Here is an 18,873-nt window from a genome sequence, read left to right as displayed (position 1 = left end):
CGCACACACACACTCTCTCGCACGCACGCACGCACGCACACACACACACTCGCTCGCGCGCACACATACACCCTCACACCCTCAGAGGGCTGCAAGGAGATGGCTGACAGATGCTGCAGCTACTCCCTTCTCTCTCCTTCCCCCTTTCTCTCGTTCTCTCTCACGCCCTGTCTCTCTTCTCCAGTTGCCCCCTAACTCATATGTATGGATGAGGCCCTCTTGTTTTTCTACTTCACATGCATCTTTCTTTCTCCCTTGCCCTCAATCTCTCTTTCTCAGTCTCTCTCGTCTTGTCGTCTTTCTGTCTTCTTCTTCTCTTCCCTCTCTCTCCTCCCTCTCCCTGTCAGTCCGCTATTCAGGGAGGACTTATGACTCAGTGTGTGTTTTATTACATTTTTTTTTAAAAGACTTGGCTGGCAACCCCAGAGCTGACTTCTTCCTCCATGACAGCCTCTGCATCTCACTCTGCGTTTTTCTCACTAAAAGAGATTTATGGGGAAGAAAGATAGCCATATATTTCTACCACATTTTGTTATGTAAAAAGGGTGATGGATGCCTGTGGTACACTGGTGTATCTTCGCAACCGCCAACACGCTCACACGAGAGGCACGCAGAGATCAGATAGATATGAGAGGACTTAGAAACCTAGAGAACTACACACAAATGTAGACACACACACACACATATATTAGAGGACTTAAAGCCCTGGGCTTAAGAGGCAAGGTTGCAGAGACACTCGTCACACACTGAGGTTCTGGAGCAAAGGAAAAGGTGGTGCAGGTAACGGATTTGCAAATTGAACTAAAGTCTCTGGAAAACGTGTGAATATGATTAAAGGAAGAAAAGATGATTAGGACTGAAGAATACAGTGTGGAAAATATCTAAATATATTAAATAGGTCATGTAAGACTGAGAATACAAAGTGGAATTGAAGTAGCTCATAGGAATTTGTATCAGCTTTAAGGCTCATGGAGTGTTGAGTCAAGCTGTCACCTTTTACCTTTCACCCCTGACCCCTATCCCCAATCTATGCACACATTTAGAGCTGCTGGATGATGGTCGTTTAACATGATGACTTCTTTTTTTCACCCATGACCTTTTCTCCTTTCACTTTCTGATCCAATTGCTGTAGGCCCTGATTCCCAAACCTTTTGCTATTTTTCTTATTTGTCTTTCACTCTGTTTTCTCTGATACTATTTCCCATGTTGCACTCCTTCATCTCTTGCTTCTCTCGCTCTGCTGTATGTTTCCATCCTCTCCCACTCTTATGTCTCTTTCTACTCCTCTGTCTCCCTCTTCTCCCAAGACTCTCCTTAGTGACTGCAGGGTAACAATAAAAGACCAGTAGTTTTCATCCTTGTTTTACCATGTTTATTTGTGTGTGTCCGAGCGTGCATACGTGTGTGTGACTATTTTCTTCCTGGCACGGAAATAGAGCAATGAAAATGAAAATATTTTTTTTTCGACATCACAATGCTCTCTTAAACAAACACATACACACATAGCCAGAGAAGTCTGCCTGAAATAAGAATATAAATATCAAGAATCATCACAGAGGTTGGATGCTGATTGGATAGTCTGTAGAGATGAGGTCCACATACAGTCCACCAAAGTGGAGCTCATTTCTCGACATAATCAGCCACATCATGCCAGAGAACGCTGTGGAAATGGAAATGATTGGATATGACCCTTTTTCATTTTTTCTTATTTCTCTCTCTCTCACACACACACACACATACTACCGTTCAAAAGTTTGGGGTCACTTAGAAATGTCCTTGTTTTTGAAAGAAAATCACTTTTTTTTGGTCCATTAAAATAACATCAAATTGATCAGAAATACAGTGTAGACATTATTAATGTTGTAAATGACTATTGTAGCTGGAAACGGCAGATTTTTTAAAAATGGAAATGGAATATCTACATGGGCGTACAGAGGCCCATTATCAGCAACCATCACTCCTGTGTTCCAATGGCACGTTGTTAGCTAATCCAAGTTTATCATTTTAAAAGGCAGAAGATCTCGTACAATGCTGTGTACTACTCCCTTCACAGAACAGAGCAAACTGGCCCTAACCAGAATAGACAGAGTGGGAGGCCCCGGTGCACAACTGAGCAAGAGAACAAGTACATTAGCGTGTCTAGTTTGAGAAACAGACGCCTCTCAAGTCCTCAACTGGCAGCTTAATTAAATAGTACCCGCAAAACATCAGTCTCAACATCAACAGTGAAGATGCGACTCCGGGATGCCTTCTAGGCAGAGTTGTAAAGAAAAAGCAATATCTCAGACTGACCAATAAAAATAAAGGTTTAAGATGGGCAAAAGAACACAGACACTGGACAAAGGAAGATTGGTTAAAAGTGTTATGGACAGACAAATCTAAGTTTGAGGTGTTCGGATCACAAAGAAGAACATTCGTGAGACGCAGAAAAAATTAAAAGATGCCAGAGGAGTGCTTGACTCCATCTGTCAAGCATGGTGGAGGCAATGTGATGGTCTGGGGGTGCTTTGGTAGTGGTAAAGTGGGAGATTTGTACAGAGTAAAAGGGATCTTGAAGAAGGAAGGCTATCACTCCATTTTGCAACACCATGCCATACTCTGTGGACGGCGCTTAATTGGAGCCAATTTCATCCTACAACAGGACAATGACCCAAAGCACAGCTCCAAACTATGCAATAACTATTTAGAGAAGAAGCAGTCAGCTGGTATTCTGTCTATAATGGGGTGGCCAGCACAGTCACCGGATCTCAACCCTATTGAGCTGTTGTGGGAGCAGCTTGACCGTATGGTACGTAAAATCAAATCAACTTTTATTGGTCACATACACATGGTTAGCAGATGTTAATGCGAGTGTAGTGAAATGCTTGTGCTTCTAGTTCCAACCATGCAGTAATATCTAACAAGTAATCGAACAATTTCACAACAACTGCTTTATACACACAAGTGTAAAGGAATGAATAAGAATATGTACATATAAATATATGGATGAGCGATGGCCGAACGGCATAGGCAAGATGCAGTAGACAGTAGATGGTATAGCGTACAGTATATACATATGAGATGAGTAATGTAGGGTATGTAAACATTATATAAAGTGGCATTGTTTAAAGTGACTAGTGATACATTTATTACATCCAATTTTTTATTATTAAACTGGCTAGAGATTTGAGTCAGTATGTTGGCAGCAGCCACTCAATGTTAGTGATGGCTGTTTAACAGTCTGATGACCCTGTAGGCCGTCTAATTGTTGTTGGTAATCAAGTCTACCACTGTAGTGTCGTCTGCAAACTTGGTGATTGAGTTGGAAGTGTGCATGGCCACGCCGTCATGGGTGAACAGGGAGTACAGGAGAAGGCTGAGAACACACCCTTGTGGGGCCCCAGTGTTGCGGATCAGCGGGGTGGAGATGTTGTTTCCTACCCTCACCACCTGGGGGCGGCCTGTCAGAAAGTCCAGGACCCAGTTGCACAGGGCGGTGTCGAGACCCAGGGTCTCGAGCTTAATGACGAGTTTGAAGGTTACTATGGTGTTAAATGCTGAGCTGTAGTCGATGAACAGCATTCTTACATAGGTATTCCTCTTGTCCAGATGGGTTAGGGCAGTGTGATTGCGATTGCGTCGTCTGTGGACCTATTGGGGCAGTAAGAAAATTGGAGTGCGTCTAGGGTGTCAGGTAGGGTGGAGGTGATATGATCCTTGACTAGTCTCTCAAAGCACTTCATGATGACGGAAGTGAGTGCTACGGGGCGATAGTCATTTAGCTCAGTTACCTTTCTTGGGAACAGGAACAATGGTGGCCCTCTTGAAGCATGTGGGAACAGCAGACTGGGATAGGGATTGATTGAATATGTCCGTAAACACACCAGCAAGCTGGTTTGCACGTGCTCGAGGACGCGGTTAGGGATGTCGTCTGGGCCGGCAGCCTTGCGAGGGTTAACACGTTTAAATGTTTTACTCACGTTGGCTGTGGGGAAAGAGAGTCCGCATGTTTTGGTAGCGGGCCGTGACGGTGGCACTGTATTGTCCTCAAAGCGAGCGAAGAAGTTGTTTAATTTGTCTGGGAGCAAGACATCTGGGTCCGCGACGGGGCTGGTTTTCTTTCTGTAGTCCGTGATTGACTGTAGACGCTGCCACATTCCTCTCGTGTCTGAGCTGTTGAATTGCGACTCTACTTTGTCTCTATACTGACGCTTAGCTTGTTTGATTGCCTTGCGTAGGGAATTGCTACACTGTTTGTATTCGGGCATGTTTCCGGTCGCCTTGCCCTGATTAAAAGTAGTGGTTCACGCTTTCAGTTTTGTGTGAATGCTGCCATCAATCCACGGTTTCTGGTTGGGGAAGGTTTTAATAGTCGCTGTTGGTACAACATCACCGATGCACTTGCTAATAAACCCGCTCACCGAATCAGCGTATACATCAATGTTGTTGTTCGACACTATCCGGAACATAACCCAGTCCACGTGATCGAAGCAATCTTGAAGCGTGGAATCATACTGGTCAGACCAGCGTTGAACAGACCTGAGCACGGGCGTTTCCTGTTTTAGTTTTTGTCTATAGGCTGGGAGCAACGCAATGGAGTCGTGGTCAGATTTGCCAAAAGGAGGGCGAGGGATGGCTTTGTATGCGTCACGGAAGTTAGAGTAACAATGATCCAGAATTTTCCCAGCCCGGGAAAGTAAGAAGTGCCCATCAAGCCAATTGAACTTGTGGCAACTAGAATGCCAAAGGTCTGCAAGGCTGTAATTGCTGCAAATGGAGGATTCCTTGACAAAAAAAAGGTTGAAGGACACAATTATGATTTCAATTAAAAATCATTATTTATAACCTTGTCAACGTCTTGAATATATTTCCTATTCATTTTGCAACTCATTTCATGTATGTTTTCATGAAGCTCTGACGAAGGCCGTGAGGCCGATACGTAAACTCATTAATGTTCAGTGATACTATCAAGCGCAATGTGCGGTTTCCTTTTTCCTTCATGTATGTTTTCATGGAAAACAAGGACATTTCTAAGTGACCCCAAACTTTTGAATGGTAGTGTAGGCAAGTAGATAGAGAGAAATTGTTTGCTCACATTGTGGTGTAGTACAGATTATAGTCTAATTAGGTTATTGTAGGGAGTGTTGAGTACCATCGGCTTCATAAGTATATTTGAGTGTGTTTTTGTGTGAGAGGCTGAGCGTGTACTGTGCGTGCGTGTGTGTTTGTGTGTGAAAGGCTGAGTGTGTACTGTCGTGTGCGTTTGTGTGTATGAAGTGCATGTTTTTTTTCCCCCATTGATGTGTCAACCTTTCATGTCCTCTACCAATGTCTTCTCATCATCTCTCTCTTCCTGCACTTTCCCTCACCACACTCCCACCTATCACACCAAATATCCCACTCGTCTTTGGTCGTCAACCAAGGAGCCCAACAGACAACTCCCTCCATCCCTTTATTCACTGAAGAACATTGAGATGCTGCCAGCTAGCTGTACTGTTCTGTAGCTGTGTGTAGGCTGGTGTGTTGGTGTGCATCCTAGCGTCACAGTGATAAGACACTGCAGCTTGTAGCCTCAGATAGCACTGTACTGTATGTGTTTGGGGGGGGGGGGGGGGGGGGGGTGTTGTAGAATTAAGTATCTGTGTGGTTGTGTTCCTGATGCTTGCTAAATATCCATCCATCGTCATCATCAAGTGTTCCCACCTCGTAAGTTGGTATTTTAGTATTGTACTGTGTTTTTGTGCTCTTTTTGTTTTGCGGTGCTCCTTCTCTATTTTCCACTCCACTCTTATGTACTGTACTGTATTGTAGTGGACTGGAGGTTTTTGTGTGTATGATTTGGGGGTTGTTTGTCTTCCTTTTGCTTGCTGTTTGATTTAATGCTCGGCGAGTGATCAAGACTGCAAAGGGCGACCATGACATTCCAGAATCCTTCACGTCTCACCTCTCACTGACCACTTTTTGCCCCCCCCCCCCCCCCCCACACAGCAGATTACCCATAAACCCCTGCCTGTCTGCCTGACTCCTCTCATCACCATCAACACAGGAAGACCGAGCCAGGACCCTCATACTAACTGTCCTTTTTATTTATCTCTTTCTCTCCATCTTTCCCCTCTTTCTCTCCCCTGTCTCTCTCTCTCCCCCTCTCTCTCTCTCTCTTCGGTCTCTCTAAAAGATTAAGGTGGTCAATGCGTTCCGTAGCTCCCTTTACCCGGGGCTAGAGAACCCAGAATCCAGAAACTCCATCCATAACTTCATGGCCCACCCTGAGTTTGTCCCCCTGTCTGAGGAGGAGGCGCAGATCCCTGAGAGAGAGGAGTCCAGCAGCGATGAGGTGGATATGGAGATCCAGCCCATCCCCAGCTCCTCGACTGGGGGGGGACAAGCTCCAGACGTCAGCCACGAGACCTCCTGCTGATCACCTCCTCTCTTCTCCTCCGCTCTGATCTATCTATCCACCCCTGTCGGCCAGCTGGCATCCCCCCTGCAGTTCCTCTCCTCCATCATGAGGAGGACCAGCGGTGCGCCCCTCAGATCCTTAGACTCATCCCACAGAGGGTGCACCCAGAGTGGGCAAGGGGTCCCGGTCCCAGCGCCTCCCCCTCTTCACCCCTTCCTCTTCCCTCCACTTCCTGAACCCTACCCCCACCTCTCACCTGACCACCCCCACCTTGCCATTCTCATCGGCTTGCACTGACTGTGTCGCGTGTGCCCTTTAAGTCTGTGCAGAAGAGTGACATGCAGAGCATCCAATCACATTGTGCCCCTAACTCATGGGTGGGAAGGACCATTTGGGGTCCACCAATCTGCTCCGCCGAAGGCCGTAGCCTGTCCTTCTGTCCATCTTTGGGGTTTTATATCAGTTTTTTTTTGTTTTACCTCAGAGTAGCCTAGAACTGAAACGCAACATGTTTATCCTTCTGTACTAGCTTATACTCTGCATACACTAACTGGCACAGAACTTTAAGAATATACCCATGTGTACATTAATGTTGGATGTACATGCATGTAACTGCCAAAATAAATAAGACACTTAAGTGAGGGATACAAAGTATATTGAAAGCAGGTGCTTCCACACAGATGAGGTTCCTGAGCTAATTAAGCAATTAACATCCCGTCATGCTTAGGGTCATGTATACGAATACCCAGTTGCCCATTATTTTGGCTACCATGGTTAGAAGAAGATGCCTCAAAGGAGCATAGGGGGTTTAAAGTGTGTGTGTGTGTACACATGTCTCAGTCCCTCGATCTCAACCCAACTGAACGCTTATGGGAGATTCGTGAGCTGCGCCTGAGACAGCATTTTCCACCACCATCAACAAAACACCAAATTATGGAATTTCTTGTGGAAGAATGCTGTCGCATCCCTCCAATAGAGTTCAAGACACTTGTAGAATCTATGCCAAGTCGCATTTAAGCTGTTGTGGCAGCTCGTGGTGGCCCAACGCCCTATTTAAGACACTTTATGTTGGTGTTTCCTTTATTTTGGCAGTTACCTGTATATATGCTTTATAGGCTCAACACAGCTCCAAGCTGATTGGATGATCAGATGTACATGGCCCATGTGATTAGCAGCTTTCAGCTACTACGTTTCTCTTCTCTATTTCTCAATCTGTGTTTTAATTGTACAGCATGTATGCATTTGATCTGTTTTGAAGCAGGATGTACTAATGGGTTATTCAGTTCAATGCAGGAAACCATGTCTTCATTAATTCTGATACACTACAGCTTTTCAATGATATCGGTTCAATCATCTAAACATCTCTCACTTTAATTTGGTTCTTCTGGGTCCATTTAACATGATTCCATTACGATTTATCCAGTTTTTTTTTGAAGGACAGTGTAAAGAATGCTATGATATTTTAACAGAAAAGTGAATTCTCTTAAAACAACATTTTCAAAGTAAAGCTTGCAGCAGGCTAGAGCCAGAGGGCACCAGTTCTCTGTGGAGTAGGGTCATAGCAAGACGATGTGGAGGTAAAAAAGGGGGAAGGGGCGTCTCCCTCATCCGATGACCTCATCCTTATCTCATCCAATCAGGGTTCTGGTTTTCCCTAGCCCTTTGAGAGTAAGTTGACAGCTTATGAAACTGCCTCAATATGGAGTAAGATTAAGAACGTCAGAGTGAAGTGAATGATATTTCACCCCCATCTCTCGTATGCATGACGTATATTATCCATGTTTCATCTGTGTTGAGTAGAATGGGAATTTAGAGATGGGTTATGTGAGACATTATTTGGGGTGGGGTTAGGACGTACGTATTCCTGTGGACAGAAATGGGTAATTGTTTTTGCTTTAGTATGTCTCAACAAAAAATCCACCAAAAAAAGTCCACACAAATACATTCTCTGTACCTTAACAAGACAAATTTAGTCCTCGTTTTACACTGTTGACAAAGGGGTGTTGGGCTTGTTCCTGTTAGCTCCGGTGTGAGTGTGTTATGTTGTTATCGAGCATCACTGTGTTGGCTGCAGAGTGACACAGGGGACTATCGATCTCTCCCATCATGCCTCTGGGAGAGCCAACCGTGAGTGGCCCAGATATAAATCCAATATCTCCCCCTCCCTCCTCACCCGCCCTGCTCCCTCACACCCTCCCTCCTCCGGGCTGCTAGGATAGGGACACAGCACATCCCCACATGTCCTCTAAGGTCAACCAACCACAGATAATAGCGTAACAATAAGAGGAATACTCTAATAAGAAGAAGAAGGAAAAAAAAAAATACTCAACCAGAGATGTGTATGAGAGCTCCTGTATTCAGTAGTGTATGTTGTTGTCAGAGGTGTCATGCCCGTAGGGGGCACAGAGGCACGTGCTCCCTCAGATTTGTCATGTTTAAAATATATTTTTTGGGGGTCTTTTTTTTTCTCTGTAATACTACTAGGCACCTAGCAATTTTATATAACTATCTACCAAGAAACCATTTCAGGCTATCAATACAGTTAGAGTAGCTAGCTTGTCGTCCTCTTAGCTGGCAAGCCCGCTGGCAAGGTTGGTAGACTTTAGAAAAGCAAGCAATAACTAAATGTACTGAATAAGACTCACATTCCTTTCAATATTTTACCAGAGATGCAGAGAAGTATATTTAGTTTCTTTTTTTTTTAAAGAACCACCAGTCAGGAGGACACAGACGGCTCAATTGGTATGCTTAGATATTCAGAAAAATAGATATTTTTTTACATAGAATTAAGCATAATGATTATGGCTCTAGATTACAGGAAAAAGCTGCTTCAGATGTTTGAAAAATGCTAAATTCTCCAATTTATGGTCGGGGGGCTTACCACCCCTCCGGACCACCCCACAGCCATCCTCACGTACTTTGTGCCCCCTAAGAATTTTGGGGTGCATGACTCCCCTGGTCATTGTTGTATTTGATGGTAGAGAGAGTGTAAACTTGGGCTGACCCCCTTTCCCGCCTCCGGCCACCAACTCTGTGACAGAGATTGTGACGCCCTCGACAGGACGTGTGCTATCGATTACCAGTAATGTACTACTGCCATATTTTCAACCTTATTTTCATATCTAGGTTGCTTACTTCGATAGAACCCTCTGGTGATACGCCTTTTCTACTTACTCAGAGCCATATTTTCTAGGTTGTCGTTGTTCTTTTGTATCCCATCGTTATTGAGGTTTCCTTTCTATTCCCCCTGACCAAAAAAACAAAGACAAAACAATGTGTCACTGCCGATACAGTATATAAGTCATGGACCACTACGATGTTTACAGAACATAGTCAGCCTGACGCAGTAAGCCTGCTCGTGCTGCACTTCACTCAACCGGCTAGTCTCCCTCATTCCCTTTGCTTTCGTGAGTCTTAGTACATAGTTATGGGGAAGCTTTCTTGCATGATTTTCATAGAAACTCAGTGTTTTGTTCATTTTTTACAATTCTTCTTCTGTATTTTTATATTAAGTACTTTTTGGAAATATATAAATATGTATAGGCTGAAGAGTTTTGATGACAGTACAGACCATGAATAAGATCAATCGACAGTGTAACATGTTTTTGCCGTTCTATATACAGTATATTTATGCCACATTTGTAAACCATGCTTGGTCGTCTGATGCTGGGGCTAACTAAATTAAAATAAACTGTTTACTCACTGTAGGTCATGTGATTGGGACATACTCTTTCAGCAATCTAGTCTTACCGCCCCTTTCCCCTTCACTATATACAGTCTTAAAGAGATAGTATCTTAAATTCTGCTATTTCTTTCAATAGCTTAAAGGGATAGTTCGGGATTTTGGCAATGAGACCCTTTATCTACAGTACTTCCACAGAGTCCGATGAACTCGTGGATACCGTTTTTTATGTATCTGCGTCCAGTATGAAGGAAATTAGACGTAGTTTCGGGAGCTAATGCTAAAGCAATTGTGCTAACACTAGTTAGCAACTTCCTTCAAACTGCACACCGATACATAAAAATGGTATCCACGAGTTCATCTGACTCTGGGGAAGTAAATAAAGGGCCTCATTGTCAAAATCCCGAACTATCCCTTAAAATAAAATGTGGTCCAATGAAAGTGAGTGAAATAGAACATGGTAGTAAACAGAACATTGAAGATATGCTAAATGAATTGGGGGTATATATATATATATATATTTTTTAATCTCTATATAAATATATTTGTTAATTTTTTTCTGTTCTTTCAGACTAATATGACTGCGAGTTTAACTTATTTTGTGAGAGGATCGGTGCTCTCAGATGCCTGTGTAGTGACGTTAGTCGACTTGTCAAAGAGGGTATGAATTTCATCCAAATTCAGCATTACCCTTTTAATTCTAATGGCTTAGTACACTGTTTATGGGAAGAGAATAGAACTGTTAAACCGGTAGTGACATCACTTCCTCTTCCTATTTTTGTCCATAAACAGAAACTAGATGCCTTCGATGCGGTGTCCGTTCGACCATTAGACAGTCTCACTTTGGGGACACATTTTCAATTCGAATCCTTTCTTTTCTTCTGACGTACTCTATTTGGAAGGCTGCGCTTATACATTCAGTATGTGTAAATATTGTCATAGGATGATTTTGAACTTAACTTTTAACTCTAGGTAATGAAAAGGGGGCAATCAGTCAGGGATCACCGAGCATAGCTTTAAGAATGTTCTGCCAAAGTCTTGCTTTGTACAATCATTGCTTTTCTGTCCTTTTTATTTTTGCACAGATTGTTTTAAACAATTATTGTCAGGTTAAGGTGTTTTCCTTATTTTCCATCTTCCCAAAATAGCAAATGTTTTTGCATGTAAACGTGGACAGAGAATACAAAGAGTTTGAAGCGTCACTAAGATTGTCCCTCTTTTATTGCCATGGCCTTGGTTTGTGCTGTTGTGATCTCTTACTGGTTGCCCTCCCATTCCATCCCACAGGTGAACATATACTCCATCCTCTAGAAACACCCCAATGTTTTTTTTTTAAATTATTTTTTTTTACCTTGGCACAACTGTACAACAGAAGCAGACCAACAGGTCTGTATGTCTGAGGTGGAGGGAGAACTAAAGAACGGCTAGACCGACCACATAAAGCCTATGTTTGGTTTCTGTGATGGATAAGCCCACCGTGGCTACTGACCAATCTGTAAGACCTTTTCCTCTTATTGCACAGGTCTCCATAATGACTCATGTATGACAAAATGAAATTGCTAAGGCATTGTGCAATAACTGTTAACTGTAATGGACTGCATTGCTTCTCTAAAGCTTATCTTTCTTAGATAGCTTTTTTTTCTTCTTTCGATTTGGGGGATTTCTTTGGGGAAGCTTCTCCGCAGTTGTAAATAAAAAAAAAAAAAAGGTTTGAAAACTGGAATATCACAGTTTAAAGTCATAACCCCTTATTTTACGTAGGACGATATTTACCCGAACCAGTTCTTGTGTTTTAATACATTTTCAATTGTATCTAATTGAGAAAAGACCGAAAAATAACTTTCTGTCATTGATATGATGCACAGTAATAGACACTGGTGTTATTTTTGTATAAACATAATACCATCTATGTGGCATGCATGACGTATAAACAATTTTGTGGTTTAAAGCAATATGTCCGACCTGGTTGATTGGTACTTTCGTGTTCTGTGTAGCTTAAACCACGCTGTACTAAAAGAAGAAAAATATACCTGCATTTGGGAAAAAAGCTAAGTGTTTAATATGTGTTCAATGTTCTGCATGGTTAAGTATGGAATGAGACATCCCAAACGTTGACTTGCTTTCAAAACAAAAGTTGCACGTACAAACTCGTACACATTTTGACTCCGTTTCTGTCCTCCGTGAAACATACACTGAGAAGATGCTGCCTTGAAGATATGGAATGGATGTGTGAGTGAATGGGACTTAAATTCAGTTGCACAAAGATATGTTCAATTAAGGGTTGTGTCTGTAGGTAGCAGGTCCCTGTTGGGTGCTTCATCACTAGTGTTGAATGATTCCTACTTGGTTATTAGCTAAGGTACTTCTTGACTGTATCCTGTGTCATTGTTCATTCCCAATGTGTCTCACTGCAACCATGCAGTCTACCATCCTACTTTACCCCATCTCACCACAGAGGACTGATGTGATAACCAACAAAAACGGCATACACACAACACTGCTGTATATCATGCATAACACAATAATAGTTTCGCAGTTAATATTAGTTTTATTTATCCATGAGAGAAGTCATTACTTGGGGTTTTATTTATTGTTGGCATTTAGAAATAACATTCCTAAATCAGTACCCCCATGCTGAATCTATTTCACCACCAAATGACAAGTAATTATGATACCACGCTGTTCACTGTTTCTTCCATCATCCAGCCACAGCCACGGAGAATCACTCTTTACCAAGGTAGGCATTTGCTCATCAACTCATTTCACACCGATCACATGAATCGATTTCCTCATTGCCCTCCCTCAACTCTCTTTCTCTCCTCTCTCATTCCATCTCCCTCCATCCAAGGACAGCGCTCATCTGTCAATTCCAAACAGCAGTCAACCTCTCTTCTAGCTGCAGCATCTAGATGGCTGCGATTCTTCACTGGTTTATTCAACAGTTCTATCCATTATGGTAGTTTCTTTTTAGTTGATGCTTTGAGGCTCGTACACAAATTGACCACCACGGTTTCTGTCTTCCTCTCTTTCGATATCCCGCTAGTTGTTTTTTCCTAGAAAGGCTGTTGCTCTGTCGGTGCGACCTGTGTGTTTGTCTCTGTGTGTCTTGGGGCCCCAGCTTTCCATGTTGATAGTCCTGCACCACCTGCCCAGACTCGCTTAGATTACCAGGGCTCAGACCTGTGTGTGTGTGTGTGTGTGTGTGTGTGTGTGTGCGTGTGCGTGTGCGTGCGTGTGCGTGTGTGTGCGGTCACCAACGGCTATGGGGCAGAGCAGAGATGTTTCAGAGGCCATATGTCTCTTGTCTAGTTAAAAACACATGGCTAACTTGCTCTTGTACCAGAGAAGAATTCGATCTCGGTAACAAATGAATGGTATTCTGCTAGTATCTACAGCAGCCTAGCTTGTCTCTTCTCTACTCTGTGGGTTGAGCTGCTGGTCCAGAGGAGTAAAACATAAGAGAGAGAAGGAGAGCTTCTCCTCTATTCTTCCTCTGAGTCGGTGTCGTTTACATCCCCAGTTACTGTGACCATCACAGCTGTGCCTCGTCTTAAACACTGCTTTCAACTGGTGTCTCTCTTCATCGCTATGCTGTTGAAACCAGGCAGTTCCATAGACCGAGAGATATTCAGAATCTCTGTTCCCAAGGAGACCTGTCCCGAGAAGGCGGCTGATTGGTTGATCTGAGCATGTTGGAGTGACCGCATTCCATCACTCATTCTGGTTGGCTTGGCGTGAACATAATTGTACAACCATTTCAAAGAGCACTGTCTTGTTTTGTTATCTTGAACTGTGTTAACACTGACAGCTTTTGAAATGTGTTTTGCTAATTTCTCTCGCACTTTGGATGAGCCGTTGTTTCATCACCCTGTCCTGTGCTGACGTTAATGCAATCATGACTAATTCTGACAGGCACTCGGCATGGCTTGGTGTTAAAGTGAAATGCGTTTTGGCTTCATGGTCATGTTCCCACAGCGCTGAGATACTGAAACAGTCAGGCCTGTTGTTTTAGAGAAACAACCGCAACATCAGAGATAAGGGAGGAATTAAATTGGCTGAAATTGTTCATTAAATACGTCGCTGTGGTTCCTTGAATTGTGTGTGCGTGTGCGCATAATAATGAATGTGTGTGAGGGTTTGTATTGAAGCTCATTTTCTGTGGGTACAGTAACAGTCTGTAAAAGTTCTTGGAGGGCCTTTCGAGCAGCACTTTTCCTCAGTGTGTGTCTCACCTGACAAACATACAGACACAACACATACACATTCGCTGTACTCTCCATATCCCCCTTTTGTAAATAAGATTCATTATCATTCTAAATGTCACCCGTTTGCTTCAAACTATGCAACAGTATTCTACAATTATAATACTGTTGTTTTTAGTTATTTTCACAATTCTTCTCTTAAAGGCCCAGTGCAGTCAAACGTGATTTTTCTTGTGTTTTATATATATTTCCACACTATGAGGTTGAAATAATAGGGGAGAGTGGGTTAAGTTGAGCCTATGGGGTAAGTTGAGCAACCCTTGTGTTAAGGAAATCATAAACAAAATGTATAATTTGACTAAATATTTAAGAAGGTAATTTCGTGGAGTCTGTGAAGGAAGAAACCATATTAAAAAAGTGGTAAGCAAGTTAGATCAAAAAAACAAACAGATTTTATCCAAATCAAATGAATTCATTGTGTCAGAGCAGCGTTTCCCAAACTAGGAGTCTTTTTGAAAATGGGGTCGCGAGAGAAACTCTGAAAATAACCAAAACATTAGGTCCGTAACCTCCGGTAGCCGCTAGAAGTGGTTGTAAAAAACAGAGCCATTTCTGTTTTCTTCCTAGTGTGTGTCTCTTTCTAACGGTTTAAGTATTTTGTTTCCCTCTACAATGACTCGATAGAACAGAGTGGACAAGACCAGGCAATAAATCAGGCTGTTGGAAAAAAGAAAATCATCAACAATACATTATTTTCTACACAGAAGATCATACAAAAGTATTGCCTGATGATCTTCTGAACTTCCCAATACCTTTCTGATGCATTTTAGTCACTTCAACCCATACTTCCATCAGAATTAAATACTTTCAAAAATACTTTCAGACTGATTTGTAATAGACTGTCATAGCCCAATTAGAAAGTTAACATTGTCAATTGATTACATTATTGTCTTTATATGGCGGGGTCGCGATTCATTTTAAATATTTAAAATGGGGTCGCGGGACAAAACACTTTGGGAACCCCTGTGTTAGAGGTTTCATGATGCTTGCATCTAAACCAAAGTAGATCATTTTAAGATGTTCTATAAATCAGTTGGGGTCTCTAAAAGCTTCAATATGAGGTCCTAAACCTAGCATGAAGTGCATCCTTGTAACTGTGTGGGCTAATATCGTCAATATGTTTACCTTGGGGTAAGTTGAGCCAATAGTTGAGCAAATTGAAGTGTTTTCTTCCAAGGCATAATGCAAGACATTATCGCTGGGATATGAAGTAACAGCAGGGCCTGGCCTTTGTTAATAAGTGTTTTAAAAAGGTACAATGTTTTTCTTAGGTATTAAGCCTTTGTTAAAAGATGCTTAAAATGATTAAAAGACAAAAATGCGATTGTGTTGAAATGTATTTGGAAATAAAGATAGACATGGTTTTAGAAAGATACTGATAATATTTAATTTAGTACAGATATTTGTAGGAGGCTTAACTTATCCCATACCCAGGATAAATTGTGCCAAGAGACCACTTTTTTTGGGACAAACTATGTTTTCAAAACTGTAATGTTTACATTACATTAATTCAGACTATTTCCAGGGATACACAACATCCTGAAATACATGTAGATATCTTTGTTAGAAATAATACTATTTCGTTGACAGAGTGATGCTGAATATAAGAAATGGCTCAATTTACCCGTCTCCCCTACTGTGAAATTGTGAAAATGATGATAATGACTGTTTAGTGTAAGAGCTGTTGAAAAGACCACCTGAAATCTTAGGATGTTTTGGTGGGATGGAGTTTAGGCCTGCCTGGTAATATCACCAGTAAATGAGTTAATAGACAAATGACAGCTAGTTTTCAGTTTTCCCCTCCTCACTCAAACCAATCCCATACATTCCTAGCAAAATTGCTCTTTGCTAAGAAGCTATTTGTACTTATTTTTGACCATTTCAATTGAAAACAATCATCGTAAGGTTACTGTTACCCTGAAATGATTTGATATTGAGATAAAAACAGCTGCATTGGACCTTTTTAATGCTCTCCTCCTCTCTCTCTCCCTCTCGCTCCTCTTTCTTTTTGTCTGTGTGCTTGTTTATGTCTCAGTGGATGCAGTTGTTTCCCATATTTCAATTCTTTATACTAAAAGAAAAGCAGGTGTATTATGTGTGTGCACGATGTGCACCCACCCTGAATTTTTCTTTACTCTTTTGTAATATATGATCATGTGGAATGCCTTGGTCTTTATGTCCTGTTGTTTTGAATTTAACAGAACAAAAAAATGATAATCAAGCAATTGAGGTGAAAGTTATTATAAATATATATATATATAAACAAATCTATATACATAAAATAAAGCCATTGGAATTTGAAATACATTGGTTTCAGCGTGATGCTTTTTGTCATGGTTCATTGTCTTGTGTTAAATCACTATTTCACTGAAGTTTTTTTTTGTTATTCTATGATACAGTATCACATTTGATCCTTCCTCTCAAAACATTCAGGCCTTCTGGTTATGGAAAAAGTCCATGAGGCTGATTTTCCTAGAATAGAGATGTTGCTCGAAGAGTGTAAGAAAGAGTGATTTATTTGTCCTCTTTGTCTATTCTATTCATGTTCATCAACTTCTTTTTATTCCGGATCCTTCTCATTTTCGATCCTTCTCATCTCTTTCATGAAGTCAAGGTCAGAAAGGGTTTTAATGACATCAAATAATTGATCAAACAACACCACCGTGTGGGTAACATTGGTATTCCAACATTGGTATTCAATCAATCCATCAATCAAATTCTCTGTACCATATTTTGTAGCTGAAAGAGGACTGTTCAGATTATAGCATTAAAACATTGAGGTTTTCCTAGGCTATGGCCTAAGAAATTATGTGCATAGCCAATTGAACTGATATTTGGGCAAGAGTTGTACAAATCTATCTTTACCTACCAAATGAGAACTACAGCACAAGGTCTTATTCTGTGCTCAAGCAGGCAGCTTGAGTGTGTTTACAGGGTCACCAGGGCCTAGTTCTTCAAAATGAAAATGAATCCAGATCAAAATGATCCTGTGTTGGGTTAAATTCTGGTCCCCTTCAGATGTGGTCCATCCTTACTTTGGATGCAATTTTAAGGGAAAACTGAACAAAATCTCTGAACATATCACATCATATGATACAACAAAGAACATTTTCTATAATCCCATGACATGTCTATGTCTTTCTAAACTGAAGGAGGAACACTATGAGATCTGGATTGAGGTAAAACACAATAATTTGATCTGGAATAAATGTTTTGAAGAACTGGGCCCAGGTGGATAGTACTGATTAGTATGGTACCAGATTTGTTTTGATGCAGAAGAGCATGGGTGTAGTAAGACCATCACACCACTAGAGGGATTATACATTCTGAATCAATGGGGCGGCAGTAGGTCAGGGCTGTGCAAGAATACTGCATACTCCCTTACCAATGGAGCAGCAGTAGGTCAGGTCATGGCTGAGCATGAATACTGCATACTTCCTTCCCTCCTAGAAGTAATCAATGTTCTGAAAAAATGAATTGGTTGAAGAAACGTTGTTGAGACCCAATATTGTTGTTCAGCTAAACTCAGTTGGACAATTAAAGGAAAGACAGAACATTGCTCATAGATGCACAAATAAGATATAATATTTAAAATGGGTGAATCTTTCATTTAAATCAATTAAAAGTAGCTTTGTTACCTCATCCTGGTTTGAAAACACAGGGTTGCCGTCTCACTTACAATGGAATCGTGTTGGAACTGTTACTGCCAACATGGTGACCGTTGAAATTTAAAGCATTAACACAGCTGAATTCTGTCTGCACATTTTAGTGGCCTTTTATTGTCCCCAGCACAAGGTACACCTGTGTAATGATCATGTGGTTTAATCAGCTTCTTGATATACCACACCTGTCAGGTGGATGGATTATCTTGGCTAAGGAGAAATGCTCACTAACAGGGATGTAAACAAATTTGTGCACAAACTTTGAGAGAAATAAGCTTTTTGTGCATATTGAACATTCCTAGGATCTTTTATTTCACCTCATGAAACATGAGATCAACACTTTATATGTTGCGTTTTATATTAGTGTTCAGTTTAGTTGGTTGCTGGTCAGAGGTCTTCAACAAGTGAGAGAATCCAGCATTATAATCGCATACCGTAACTGCCCAAGCTCTTCTTTTCTTTTCTCCTCTCTCTCCCTCTCTCTCGCCCACAGACTTAACAGCAGGCTGCATTTCTCACCTAGGGAAACCTGGCCCGGAAGGTGTCAAGACGACTGCATTTCCAATGGCAACTCTCTCAGTGCCGTGGTAACGGGAGACTCCACTGTGGCAGGTTCATTAGGGGGAGGGTTGTGTTATGTCAGAGACCTGAAGAACAGAACAGCTCTAAGGCCCAGGCATCTTAACTAGTGGTGAGAAGAGGTGGGTATGCTAACAGAGAAGTTCAACCTGCTGCCCACTCAAAGTCTCTTCTCTGTTTCTTCATGCTTGTGCTACAGTTTGTTGACTGACACTCAAGTTGAATCCGAATGCTCCTCACAATACCCAAGGACCCAAAGCATCAAGATGTTGCTGAATAGCCTTTGTCTTGTACTTCACAAACACTGTA

The 18,873-nt window shown here is 41.7% G+C and overlaps 1 protein-coding gene across 7 annotated transcripts in view; it reads left to right on the top strand.

Annotated features, from left to right (window-relative positions):
- Positions 1-12,009, top strand: part of LOC106565103 (plasma membrane calcium-transporting ATPase 1) — a 166,397-nt gene extending 154,388 nt beyond the window's left edge. For 5 of the 7 annotated variants that reach the window (XM_014131832.3, XM_045691507.2, XM_014131834.3 and 2 more), the window contains one exon: positions 6,155-12,009. In XM_014131832.3, coding sequence (XP_013987307.1) covers positions 6,155-6,397 — 243 coding nt within the window. In that variant the 3' untranslated portion in view covers positions 6,398-12,009. The remainder of the gene's footprint in view (positions 1-6,154) is intronic. The other 2 variants (XM_045691506.2, XM_014131833.3) reach the window with 1 other exon arrangement.
- Positions 12,010-18,873: the final 6,864 nt, after the last annotated feature.

Source organism: Salmo salar, chromosome 12, assembly GCF_965601325.2.
Source record: "Salmo salar chromosome 12, fSalSal1, whole genome shotgun sequence".
Classification (NCBI taxonomy): Eukaryota; Metazoa; Chordata; class Actinopteri; order Salmoniformes; family Salmonidae; genus Salmo; species Salmo salar.
Note: the sequence above shows the minus strand (reverse complement) of the source record. Positions and strands in the feature narration are given on the sequence as shown.